The 13,817-nt window shown below is 38.8% G+C and overlaps 1 protein-coding gene across 3 annotated transcripts in view; it reads left to right on the forward strand.

Annotated features, from left to right (window-relative positions):
* The window catches only part of Map3k7 (mitogen-activated protein kinase kinase kinase 7), a 54,076-nt gene that overhangs the window by 32,153 nt on the left and 8,106 nt on the right, over positions 1-13,817 (forward strand). For all 3 annotated transcript variants that reach the window (XM_051161080.1, XM_051161089.1, XM_051161097.1), the window contains 2 exons: positions 4,978-5,042; positions 12,990-13,095. In XM_051161080.1, the coding sequence (XP_051017037.1) occupies positions 4,978-5,042; positions 12,990-13,095 (171 nt within the window). The remainder of the gene's footprint in view (positions 1-4,977; positions 5,043-12,989; positions 13,096-13,817) is intronic.

The following is a 13,817-nucleotide window of genomic DNA, read 5'->3' on the forward strand; positions in this document are numbered from 1 at the left end:
GAGAGCTGCTACACAGTGTTAGCCTAACTGGAGAGCAGAGGGTTGAAGCCAGGCAAGGCTTGCCATTTATAGGGTACCTTGCCACAACCATAACTACTTGGACAGCTGGTTAGCTCTGCTGCTAGTGGTTAAGAGGAAGGTCTACAAACTATGCTTTGTACCTGATCCACACATGGAGCTTCAGTTTGTCAATTGATAAATGCTTTCATAACTTATAGTGCTCATTTCTTAGATGAATAAAAGCCATCATCTTTAATAAAAACTTAAATGACATAATAACCTTCAGTATAGTTTTTTGAATGATCGTTTGGGCCAGTGAGATGACTTAGCAGGTAAAGGCACTTCCCGTTAAGCCAGTCCCTAGAACCAGTAGGTGGAGAAAGAGAACAGACTCCCTAATGCTGTTCTCTATTCTCCACATGCACCTCTCACATACATGCACACATACAGGGAGACAAGATAAATAAAATCAAGTAGGGTTTTTTATTGATCATTTATCCCTGTGTGTTTAAAAAACTAAAGATTTTCCTTTGTCTATTGACTCCAAAATTTTGATAGACAAGATTTTTTACATGTCTGATTTGAATACATTCTTTAGTATCCTGTACTTTCGCCCATGGTAGTACTTACTTAACATTGCATTTAAACTGTAGTTGAATACCTAATTTTTTCTCTCTAAACTTTAAGAGATATAATGTTTTTGTTATCCTATTTTATAACATTGTCACCACTGTTCAAATATTATTAATTCATTTCTCATGTAGTAATTTTTATTTCTCAGAGGCTTCTTTAGAAATTAACAAAGTATTTGTGATTATTTTATTTCAATACTGATAGGTATAATATAGGGGAATAATACACTGTTCAAAAAATGACTGACTTTAAACTTACAGAGAGCTGTAATAACCTTGAATACATTACAGAATCAGAAAGATTTAGACAAATAGCAATTTAATCCTAAATTAGATCTATAAGTCTAAGGGACAGACAAAATAATGGGGAAGAAAAAATAAACATAGTAATAGTTTAGAGGGACAAGAGCTAGTGCTGTACAGTGACCAGAGGTCAGATGACTTAACAACCTATAATAGCCCTCGACAGCCTGCTTTAAAGAGCTAATCTGAAATGTTAGCAGTGCTGAAGCTTGGAAACCCTGGAAAGATGCTGCTTTTGGGCTAGAGTAGTCCTGGCGTGTCCTTTCTAGTTCTCCTTGGCCTGTAACAAGAGTGTGCCTTACTCAATAGCAGGCGCACACTGGCAGGAGTCGAGATGCCTTGCATCATCATGAGGGAACCATGTGTGTCATTCCCACCACTGATTCAGACCACCTAACCTGTCCACTCTTTACCTGGAGCATCAGCAGCTACCTCTGTGGCCAGGCACGTCTTCTAGATAGTTCAAAACTTGCATTCATCATCCACTTCAATGAGTTTCTGACAGCTGGTGCCTGGAAAGGAGATACTCTACTTCATCTTGACTCTGCCTGCTGCCCCCAAGCTTCTGGTTCTTTCCTCCCTCTCTTCATCTCAGATGCCCATAGGGGATTATGTTTGCAAAACTATCCTGTGGGGGGGAATTCATCTATTTAGCTGATGGTAAAATATCTAACTTTGACATTTCTTCCAAAAATTCAGTTGTTGAAAATGAATAGGTAAAATGCCTAAAAGTTAGTGTAAAAGGAGCAACAGCCTTCCCTGGCTTAAAATGGAGAGTAAGACCCAGAGCAGTTTGGAAAACAGGTTTTGTTCAAATTTAATGAGTCTGGGTTTTTGTTGTTGCTGTTCTTTTTTTGTTATTGTTGTTGTTTTTTTGTTTTTCACTTCTTGAGATTACACTGCACCCGTATCATTTCTTTCCCATTCTTTGTACCCTTCAAACCCTTCCTTAGAGCCCGTCCTTGCTCTTTCAAATTCATAGCTTCTTCTTCGGGTGGTGGTGGTGTGGTAGTTGTTTAGGTATTTGTTCCTGAATATATAAATACAACTTTTCAATCTGTATAACGATACTTGTGGTACTGGACAATCAATTAGTCTGTTCTTCCCTAGGGAAGATTATTTCTCCAGCCACAGCAGTCCTTAGTTGCCTGTAGTTTTTTGTCAAGGCTTGAGGCCCTATGAACTTTCCCTTTTTTCTGCAAATAAATAATTCCTGTTGTTGTCTCCTTTGTTTCGTCTATCATGTTGGTGAGACTTGATGCATTTAGCTTCTGACATTTCTAGGAGACACAATCTCACAACAAATTCCCTGTTCCTCTTTCCTATCTTCTGAAATGCTCCCTGAGCCTTAGGTGCAGGAGTTGTGTTGTAGATGCATCATTTGGGGTCTGCGCTTCACAACTCCGCATTTTGATCACTTGTAGTGTTCTATAATGGCCTTCATCCATTGCATAGAGGCATTTCCTTAATAAGAGGTTAAAAAAAAGATAAAAGAAAAAACAAAAACTACCCTTGCCTGTAGGCACAAGGGCAGATATTTAGAATATAGTTAGCGATACAGTGGTTTAGTAAAGTAGTGATTATAGGCTCTCCTCCAGGATCCATGACTCCACTAGCCCTGGAGTCATGTGCCAAGCATGTTCCTCTTGTTGAGCTTCTCTCACTTCCAGTTAGCTGTTTATTTGGCATGTTTGTCAAACATTACATGGCTGAAGTTACATGTACTCACGTTTAAGTCTTTCCATTCGTCTGTGTCTACTTTTGTGCGGGCGCCGTATTGTGTTTATTATTATGGCTCTGTGATGTAGTGTGAGGTCTGGAGTGGTAATCCCTCCAACGTTGTTCTTCTTGCTCAGGGATATTTGTGCTATCGTGTGGTTCCTTGTTTGTAATTCTAAAATCAATAGTCAGGGAAAAGCACTTGTGCCCTAGAGCATTCAGGGACACCAGGTAGGATTATAATTCATTCCAAAGTCCACTGGGAAAAATTCCCCAGGACTAACGTGGTGGAAGGAGAGAGAACTGCCTCTCACAAGTTGTCCTCTGACTCCACACCCATGTGCACATGCGCGTGTGCGCAGACACACACACACACACACACACACACACGTGACATTTTAAGTTTAAAATGAGTACATTTCTAGGTTAGTGCTCAGTGCAAAAAATTAAGAATTCAAATTTTCTAAGAGCACACCTAGTAATTTTCATTTGAAATGCTAGGAGCTTGAGTTATTTCACATTCGTATTTCTAAATTATGGCTTTTAAACTTAATATTGGAGCAACAAGTATTTGTTGATTGCGATCCTCTTTTGCTTTCGTCTGAGCTGTTTGCCAGGTGGTTTTTGACATGGTTGTGCTCATTAAAATGTATTGCCTAATACTGCTTGCTTCCACTCATGCTGTAGCATGAAAGTTCTCACTGTATGGCACTTGTTAACTGTCAGCTCTTCTTCACCTGATTTCCTTAAGATTTTTCTCCCTTTTCTTTCTGTCCCCCCAGCTAGACTTAAGCTCATATTTGGTGAAACTGTGATGGTAATGTCATGGTTTATAGACACACATGTGGGTAGTTCCTCAGATTCACAAGTGTTGCTGATCTGAAGAGAGTTCCAGACACTTTTATAGTCTGTCTCATCAGTGATAATTTTAGAATAAGGGTGTTGAATGAAATGTGCCTAAAACTGCTCATTAGTCATAGTTGTATGCTTTTTGTTTGGGGGAAACAGAAATAGTTAAAAGTATTCATGAGAGTGTCAGACTCAATAACTGCAGTTTGTTGTTTTACTTTGTAATGGAATGTTGGGACGTTTCAGAATAAATTGAAATTTGAAGAAAATTTGAATTCAGAGTATGCAAAGAATTTTAAAATGGTCCAAAATGGGGAAAGTTATGAGTATACATTCAACATGACTATAAACTTGGTTTTTATATCCACTACATGTATTATTTTATTAAACATTCTTAATTCTATTTAAGGTCCCTTTAGTTTATATGTAAAACAATAACAAATAAAAAATAACAAAAACATGGATTAAGATGCTAAATGGTACTGATTGGTTTAAGATAAATATATATATATATATTTATCTCTGAGAACATGAAGTGTGGACAACTGAACATGATTTATTGCTCATCAGAACACAACTGCTAGGCTGTGTGTTCTGAGTGCTGCCTGCTAGTTGCAGAATTACATGTGGTACAGCTCTCAGGGTCAAAGGAGCTGTGCATAGTATACCAGCTGTTTCTCATAGTATTTTAGTGTTTCCTTTTTAACAGCTGGTTCCTAATGTTAAAACTATATAAACAAACCTGATCCCAAGTCAGGGTGCTGATTGAAGCTGTTGTTCAGGTCATCCTGTTCTGCAAAGACTTGTTTGTAGAATTCTTTTTTTAAATGAATGTAAAACCGTTGCTAATTTAGATGTTTCTAAAGCATGGTGTTCTTCATAGTCCATCTCAACAAGCTGTATGTATTTGAACATAGAATGAATGTTGTTTGTCTCCAGGAGGAAACTGAGCTGTTACTCACTAATGATGAATTACTGCATTCTGACAAAGACTGATGGGATTAAATGTGACTCGGTGCAATCATTTAAACCTAAGCATCCTCTTAGGCACTGCTGCCAGCTAAAGTCAGACTTGTCTTACAACCTGCTAGCTGTCTTGCTGTGAAACTGTAACGTAAGGTCCTTGAAATAGATGCCGTCATCGGCCCCAGCCCCCGAGCATTCATCTATTTAAACACATGACAGAAGATGGTGGAAGACAGTTCAGCTGCTGTTTTTGCGGTAGGAGTGTCACTGTATTAGGACATACTCTGTTGTGGGCCAGCAGGTTTTTAGTTAATGCATTACAGTTCTCTATCTCTTTCTTTCTCAGTTTTTGGGTTGGTTTGTTTTTACAATGAATTTACTCATTCTTTTTCCTGCAAACATGTTGCATAGATTCCAGGAGCAGCAAATTGCACTTCTCTACAGCAGCTACGCCCTTCTCACTTGTCTGAATAGATGGCAGTTTTACTTGTTGTTGTTTTGTTTTAAGGCAACGGGCAACCAAGGCGTAGATCCATCCAAGACTTGACTGTCACTGGGACAGAACCTGGTCAGGTAAGACTGAACATTCAGATTATCGTCTGTGGAAAGCTGTGATAGGCAGAGGTCAAGAATGAACCATAAAACAATATTTAAAAAAAAAAAGAATGAACCATAATGTCCCCTACAAAAGTAGTTGACCTGATAATGGGAACCAGAAGTTTATTGCTGCTGAACTTTAGTCGCTAAGAAAAAATTTAAAAAGCACTAATGTTTCTAATCCAGTATGAACTACATGAGAAAGCATGTTGTTCAGCAGTGTGCCTTTTTCTCGTGTTTTAAGAAAATATTCTGTTCTGTAACTTAATACATCTTTATTGTTGTTCTCTAATGTAAATAATTAGTATTAATGCATTTTACTAATGAGAGGAATAAATACCTACTGATAAAATGCTACTCCTGGGGCCACCTGGACAATGTTAACATCATTTACTTTGATGTATCCACTGCCATTATATTTTTCTTAAATATTCTCTGAAAATATATATTAAACTCAAGAAAGTTTCTGGTCATTACTGATTTTATTGGGTTTTTTGTTTGTTTGTTTGTTTGTTTTTAATGTTCCTCTAAATTCCCGTCTCTTAATTATACGTTCTTTGTAAATGGTCCAGATAATGCCATATTGACTCTGCTATAGAGTTCTAATCAATCATGTTTATATAAGTAGCGGAGTCATTAAGGGTTAAGTAATTCAAATTAATGCACTTAACATAAATTTTTATCATGTTTTCTAAAATGAATGAGGACTGAGTGTAAGAAATTTTGTTGTTTTCATGTAAGTACAGTATTCATATGATGTAATAAAATTATTACATAATGGTTCATGTATACATGTAAAATATACATACTTTATTATAGTAGAAAGTTTTATTATGTTTATAAGAATTTATGAAATTTTTTGTAGTTTCTAATAAAAGAATGTTTTTTGTTTTTGTTTTTTAAATAAAAGAATGTTTTATAGCTCTACATTTAACTTAAAAATATCTTGATAGATCTGGCATGGTGTTGCACACCTTCAATCTCAGCACCTGAGAGCTAGAGGCAGGTAGATGTCTGTGAGTTCAAGGCCATCCTGGCCTACATAGCAAGTTCCAGGACAGTTAGTATTACATAGAGATACCCTGTCTCAAAAAAAACCCAAAACACAACAACAACTTTAAAAAGCCATTAATATCTTTGACTTTATTTAAATCTGGTAGTATTCTATGACAACTTATACTGCATATGTATATATTTATCCATGTACTCTTAAAATACAGTAATATTGATATATAAGTTATCTATTTTAGAATCATTAATAAATTTAAACCCTTTTGCACTCATTCAATAGTGTTTTTTTCCCCGGTGTATTGGTTTTTATGATACTCCAGAACTTTTTATTTGACTTAGGTTCCCCCTTTTTTTTTTCCACACTGGTATTTAAAGGCTTTATTCAGCCTACTTCTGGTATTTGCTTTGAGTCTATAGTCTTGATAGGCACAAACTTTTAAGCTGTGCTTACTATTGCTGTCGATATTCCAGTTATTTGAACTAACCCTGTGTTCCCTGGCAGTGAGCCCTACTCTAAAACACAGTAGCACTAGTGTGAAAGCTGCTGTCTGAGTACTCACAGTGCCCAGTCTTACTTATTTCCCCACCGGTCATACTCAGCTTAGACCTCTGGCTGTTCACGCTTTAACGTACAGCGCCTTCAAAGTAGTAAAGCCTAGGCACTGAGGCATACTGAGGCTGTGGGACAACCATTAGCATCAATTGTCATTCACCATTCCAGAAGATAAGAGGAGAAAGAGAGGGTGTGATTTGGCAGTAACACTGCTCTAAAATAGTTGGTGTTTAAATTTTAACCTCTTTCAAGATTATTGAAGTATTATAACTTTAAAGTGCCTTCTGTCTACTTTAGGATCAGAATGACAGAGAGTAATCACAGTACACTATAAAAGCATTTCACCAGGAAAGCATCTGGGTGACCATTGGGTTGGGTCCACGTAATTACTCATAAAGATAGCATTTACTGTGAGAGGGAATATGCCCACAGTGTGAGTGAGTTTCCATAACTTGGTAAAGTGATTGGCAGACACACAGAGGAGGTTGCTTCTGGTTTTAGTTTTGAGATTTTGTTTGTTTGTTTTGTTTTGTTTTTTCCCTGGACATTGAAATTGGTAAAGAGCCTGACAAAAATTGGGCCTGTGCAGAACAGTTCATGAAAAGGAAGAGTTTACTGAAGACACTTAGCATTACATCTTACAAAAAGAAGTAAGTTGGCCTAGACGTATAACTTGAAAAATAAGCTCAATAAAATTACTTTTTTTTTGTACTTCCCTTTCTATTGACAGTAATAGCAAAGCAATCTTAATTACATATAACAATGTAAATATGTAAGAGTTTCTTTAGCACTTATAATGTGCATGGTTTTCAGTTAATTTGGGAAACCTAGGAAGCACTCAAAATGTATCTGGCCTCCAAGAACCTTCGGAGTGAGCAACCCTTTCCTGTATCAAAAATGATAGTACTCAGACTCTGGGAAAATAAGACACAGTAAATCCACTTTAATTCACGAGGGCCATTGCCACCCCAACCATAAAAACCATTGTCCTTTTCTACAAATGAGAATGGCTACAGCAGCACTCTCCTGTCTTCCTGCCTCTCAGTAGAATGCCCCTTTTGTTGGCAGCAGCCAAATGAGAGTGAGCCTCTGCCCACCCCCAAAGGTCCCAGTTCTATGAATTTCTTTCTAAAGCATTCTTACAAAGATGTTCTGTAGTGCCCCATAGAGAACCTTCATCACCGCAACAATAGTAACCCCAATTTTATTTGCCAATGTGCTGCTGCAAGTTATTTGCTGGAGATTCACAGTACCAAAAATGCCCAGCCTTGGTAGAACTTTATCTGCCCCCAGACTTCCAGACAAGGTCCAGTATATCTCTGGCTGGCCTCAGACCTTGTAGCAAAGGATGACTTTCACCTCCTGATTTCCTGCCTATACCTGCCAAGGGCTTACCTTATATGTGTGTACCCCACATCCTGCTATGTGGTATTAGGGACCAAACCCAGGACTTCGTGTGTGCTAGGCAAACGCTACCAACTGAGCTACATCTCCAGCCCCTGCCCCTATCCCCCAAGGACTTTTTAAAGCAGACCATACTTACCTGATGAATTTTCTTAGTTAAAGAACCACTACTGGTACTAGCCATTTGTTATGCACTGACTTTGGTACCAGACAGACCCTTAATAGACACTAAGTATACCTTAACCCTAGACAGTGGGTAATTTTTTTTTTGCAGATGGGTCAACTGAAAATTAGAGAGATCAATCCTAAGTCTCTATCTTTCTTCATGTTTCAGCACCCTGTTAAGAAGAGGTTTTAAATGCAAGTCAGATTCAGTGGCACACTGTGAACGTTATCCTTCTGTCTTGCAGCACAGGCCTAGGGGGTGGGCAGCTTAGTTGGTCCAGGGCTTGCCTAGTATGCATAGCGCCCTGGGCTTCATCCTCAGCACATGCAGACCTAGATGTGGATATAATTCCGCGCTTAATTCTTCATTCTGCTGCATAATGAATTTGAGACTAACACTGTCTCAAAAAATAAACAAAATAAGCAAAAAAACTGCGCATACTTTGTAATGAAATGATCCTGGTGAATGCTAAGTGTTGTGGTTTCTCATTATCTGTAATTCACTAGTTAAGTAGTTTTTCAGTAATGATTATTACATCGAGCAAAGGTAACCCATAATAAATACCATCCTAGTAAATCTAGACAGGTAACTAGACACATTTACTTTTTAAATGTTTAGATGAGCCTTCCTATTTCACTAAAATGATGTACTGTAGAGTGGACCTCATAGTCCTTTTAGGACTACCGTTCCACAGTGCTGCGGTTGCCGTTATCTAAAGAACCAGACCCACGCTATGAACCCAGCACACTCCTTCCTTGTCTTGAGCTACAGCAGCCTTTGTGTGTCCACTAAGCACCATAACACCTGTGTGGCGTTCCTACAGAATGTGAGAGTCCAGACACACAGTAGATGCTGATCTGTGCTACAGGCCTTCCTCCATACATGTGAGTGTGTGCCTGCCAGAGCTCTTGGTAATATTTCTTTGTCTTCATGATAGTATTTGTGCTATCCAGATATGAAACAAAAATAGCACTGGGAAAGCAGTTGGATCTTAAATTCTGTTCTTTCTATATCAGGGGAATATGGGACGTGAGGGGGCGCTCAGTGGATAAGAGCTCCTGATGTCTTTGTGAGTTCAAGGCTAGTGTATATTATATACTGAGATCCCATCTCACAAACAAAAGGCTGCAGTGGTGCAAGTCACAGACCAACATTGTATGTGTTTGGATTCCAAAGCATTTCCATAACTGTTGTGACTCCTGGGACTGCCATGGAGGAAGTACCCATCTAAACCCATGTTGAAAGTTTGTGACACAAACAGCACTGGGTCTCTGTTTTGTGCTTCTGTGACTTTGAATGGCTTTCAGATGTGTCTAATAGCATGGAGCATAAAAGCTTTTGACTTAATGGAATTAATTTCCTGTCTTCCAGATGAGACATAAAGGCATAAGCTTTGTTTTTGTCTGTAAAACCACTTTCTCTCCCATTTCATAAGTACTGAGATAGGGTTCCAGTCAAAGGCCAGCTATGCTCCATGTCTCCTGCTGGCACTTCGCCCTGGAGTTTATATTTGGCTTACATTCTTTTGCTGCCTCGAGGTGCCATGTGTCATTTCTGTCAGTTGTTGCTCAGCATCTCTGAACTTTAGTTTATGTGAGAAGAAAGTAAACTGGGAATGCCTTCAGGAGGAAGCAACCAAAAAACTGTAATACTTGGAGAGCATTGAGGGCCATCAGAATTCTACCAGCGAGATTTGAAGATAGGAAGCTCCCATCATACTGTCCAACTGAGAGCACTAGAAGACACCTTATAGACCTGGTTCTGAACAAGAAAGGCACTGGTTGTGCTGTGCACCACTGTGTGACCGCATCGTGTGTTCACTACTCAATTAGCTTATAGCCACCACTTAAAGCTGTGACACTAATAAATAGCAGAGCAGAAGCTGAGACTCCAGTAGCAGACAGAGACACAGGTCCACGCTGCCACCCTCAGCATCCTGAAAAATTAATTCCTCTCAACTTAAGGGACATCAACGTGAGCCAAATTAGGTTTGTAGTTTTGATGCTGGAAAAATTGTAGGGCTAGCAAATGTAAAGTTGTTGAGATTTAAAGATGCCTTTAATCTAGGCTAAACATAGGGTTAAGAAAATAAGCTCTCAGAAGAAAGAGCCTGTGTGCTTCTCAGAATGATGCAGAGTAAAATATCCTCAGGTGTAGATGCAGTTCCAGCAGGGAGACTTACCTTTGTCTTAGCTTTAGCCCTGTGCACCATGTGGTTACTCCCCAGTTACATCTCATAGTTGCTAAGAATCCTTTTTGTTTTTTATTTTCTCTTTGGAAGAGATTATAGGGTAGTTTTAGAGGTGCCTTAGATGAAATTACAATCTTATCATGTGAACCCCAAGCCCCTGCTATGTCTTTTTATTATAAATGGGGTTTTACATGAAAGTGCTAGGAAACCTTTATGACTAGGAAGGCAGAAGAGCCTTATTTTGTTGACTGTGCTGGAATGCGTGCTTCTCTCCTTCTTCCATCCCCAAGACTCTCCCTGCCTTTGCACACCTTACATTATTGCCTCTTCTTAATTTGTCTGGCCCTACGATATATGTCTAATATAAATATATGTGTAATTTTGAGTGCTTTTTACCTGGTTTATCTTTTCTATTTAACTTTGGGTTTTTTTTTTCTAATTTCGTTTTTTGTTTTTTGTTTTTTAATGGGAGGTATGGATATGCACGAGAGTGCAGGTGCCTGAGGAGGCAAGGGGTGTTGGATCTCCTGGAGCTGGAGTTCCAGCCATATGTGAGCTGCCTATTGTAGGTTCTTGGGTACCTGATATAGGTAACTTGGGTACTCTAGAACAGCAGTGAGTGCTCTTAACTACTGAGTCGTCTTTCCAGCCTCTGTTTTTTCTACCTCTGTAAATTAGATTTGTCTCTCATGAATCACATTTATTCATTCTGACAATTTGGTTGGAGCTTTATAATTTTTTTCACTTATGTGTATGTCTCTATGTGTATAAGCACATATGCATGCTACATGTTTGTGGGTCTTCAAAAAGTCCAGAAGAGGACATCAGATCCCCTGGGGATGGTGTTTTAAGTCTCCTCACCATTCTGAACCAGACTCCGAAAGTAAATCCTCTGGAAGTCAGGAAGCACTTTTAACCACCAAGCCATCTCTCCAACCCCGTGGTTGGGGATATTGCTTTGTTTCATTCTGTACTTTAATCCAGTTTATATTTGCTACTTTACTAGTAAGTTTGTTCCATCTTACTTTAGACTCCTCTTTTATCTTCTTTTCATCTTTGAAGTTGAATAGGTACATTTCTCATTTCTCGTCACATGGGTCTTTCTGGGGTAAGAATTAGATCTTTTAATAAATAACTTTGAGATTTTAGCATTTGTACCCAGCCTACTTAATTCTTCTACTCTTCCTGAGCAGCACAAGGATTTTAGAAGCAATGTTCTTGCTTATTCTGGTTTTTATTATTTTAAGAATTATAATTCTGCATTGCTAGCAGTTCTGTAAATTCATTACTCTTCCCTTCACTAACAGTTGTCAGTATGCAGACCCTTTTCTATCAGAATTAGCTTTAAGTTAACTCTCTCTTGGCCCTTTTGTCAAGGAAAGATTTCTTCTTAAGTAAGGCTTCTGCTTAGAAATTCTTAATGTTCAAGTCTGTGAGCGAGAAATTCAGTTTTTATCATCTGCAGATGCTGTTCTGATCACATTCATTTATTTCAGGTTGTTAGTTGTCTTCTGCCAACATTTTATAGCTAGTAATCTACTTTTTCTGGCTTCCTTTATGGCTGTAGCTCATGTTTTGTGAATGTATGTTGAATATTTCTTCTGAAATACATGAAACCAGTTGTGTTTCCAATTTTGAGGGGTTTTTCTGATTTTGAAATACTTGCATGTGGACATCTTGGTAACGAGACGCAGGTCTGAACTGGCCATCCATTGTTTCTCTGTACAGTGTGCACAGCCTGCAGGGAATTTAAACGATGTTTTCAGTGTACTTGTGTTTTGACTGTGGCTTGTCACATCAGGTTAGTTAGGTACAGTGTTTCTACTTGTGGCATCTTTTGAGCACTCCAAGTTTCAGGTTTCAAAGCATTTCTAATTGCAGATCTGTTGAGTTAGGGAAGCGTCACCTGTAGCTGCCATTCCCCTCTGTAGACTGCCTTCGTTTTTGTCTGTCTAATTTCTGGAATTTGACCATATATGACCATGTGGAACGTGAGACATGGGTTTGTCTCATTTCTCATACTTGCCGTGTATGTGTGCTCACTCCGCTCTGTCTTCCGTGGCTCTGGAGATGGTTTCTGGGTGGGCACTCGTCCCTTCACTTAGCGTCCCTGCAGATCCTCCCTCTGCTGCCTCCAAGCACTGACCACATGATTTTCATTTTTTGCTAGTTTTCTTTTTCCCAAGGAACAAAGCGTTCCCTGGGCCTCTACTTTAAGCAGGAGTTAAGCAGGGCCTGTCATCCTACAAATAATTTGTGTATTTATTACTAGTTCCTCTCAACACAGCGAACAATCCAGGGCTCTAGGTTTTAGGTCTAGCACTGGCAGCTTAAGGGCTCCCCCGGTCCCCTTTGCTTTGTGGGCTGTATTTCTCTACCTGCTCTCGCCCAAACTTATAAGTTTTGAAGAGATGTTATGTACAAATGCATGGTGAACCTGCTATACATTGATTATATACTTAGAATTTGGTTTTCAGGAGTCTCAGGCCTCTACTAGTAATAATGGAAATCTTTCACCCCTTACTGGAAATGAAAATGTGTCTTGTCGTTTTTTTTTTAAAAAGTGACACTTTTTCCTCCGACCATTTCTTCCTACAGGTGAGCAGTAGGTCATCCAGTCCTAGTGTCAGAATGATCACTACCTCAGGACCAACCTCAGAGAAGCCAGCTCGAAGCCACCCCTGGACCCCTGACGATTCCACAGGTGACTAGTCTAGTTCCTTAGAATATAAAATTGAATGACATGAGAGACATTAGTCTTTACAAAGACAAGCCTGATAGAATTGTTTACAACTGTTGGGCAGTAACTTTCAAAATGCCCTTTGGAGTATTGTAGCAGAGACTGCCTCCCTTACTTGTGTATGGTTTTTTCCTCCCAAATACCAAATGTATATGTTCCAAACAGCCGTACTTTCCCAGTTAGGAAACACCATGTGTGCCTCTGCTTCACTCTGACTTGTTTATTTTATAACCATTGTCCTTGTTGAATCTTTTCAGTAATTACAGTTCCCAGATGGGAGCAACAACCATCGTTATCTTTATCTCAGTTTCTACTTTTTATTATATATTATTTGATGTTTTATACATGAATCCAGTGTATTAGAGCATATCCACCCCTATGTCCTCCCCAACCCATCTCAGTCTTTGTGTTTAGTTTCCATTGTGAATAGTCCTTGCACACGATTCTGTATTGTATAAGGACATTTTCACACAAGTATATAACTCATATGAGCATACTCCCATATCTTCTCTTTTCTCCACCCATCCTCCTTCCTGTTAGTCCTCTTTGTTCCCCCTAGACAATTTCACTTCTACTTTCATGTCTTATACAGACACGATTCTATCTATCTATATAAAATTAAGGAACCACAAATGAGAGAAAATATAAAATACTTTTCTAAGACTAGTTTAATTTGTTTCTAGTTG

Source organism: Acomys russatus, chromosome 2 (genome assembly GCF_903995435.1).
Source record: "Acomys russatus chromosome 2, mAcoRus1.1, whole genome shotgun sequence".
Lineage (NCBI taxonomy): Eukaryota > Metazoa > Chordata > Mammalia > Rodentia > Muridae > Acomys > Acomys russatus.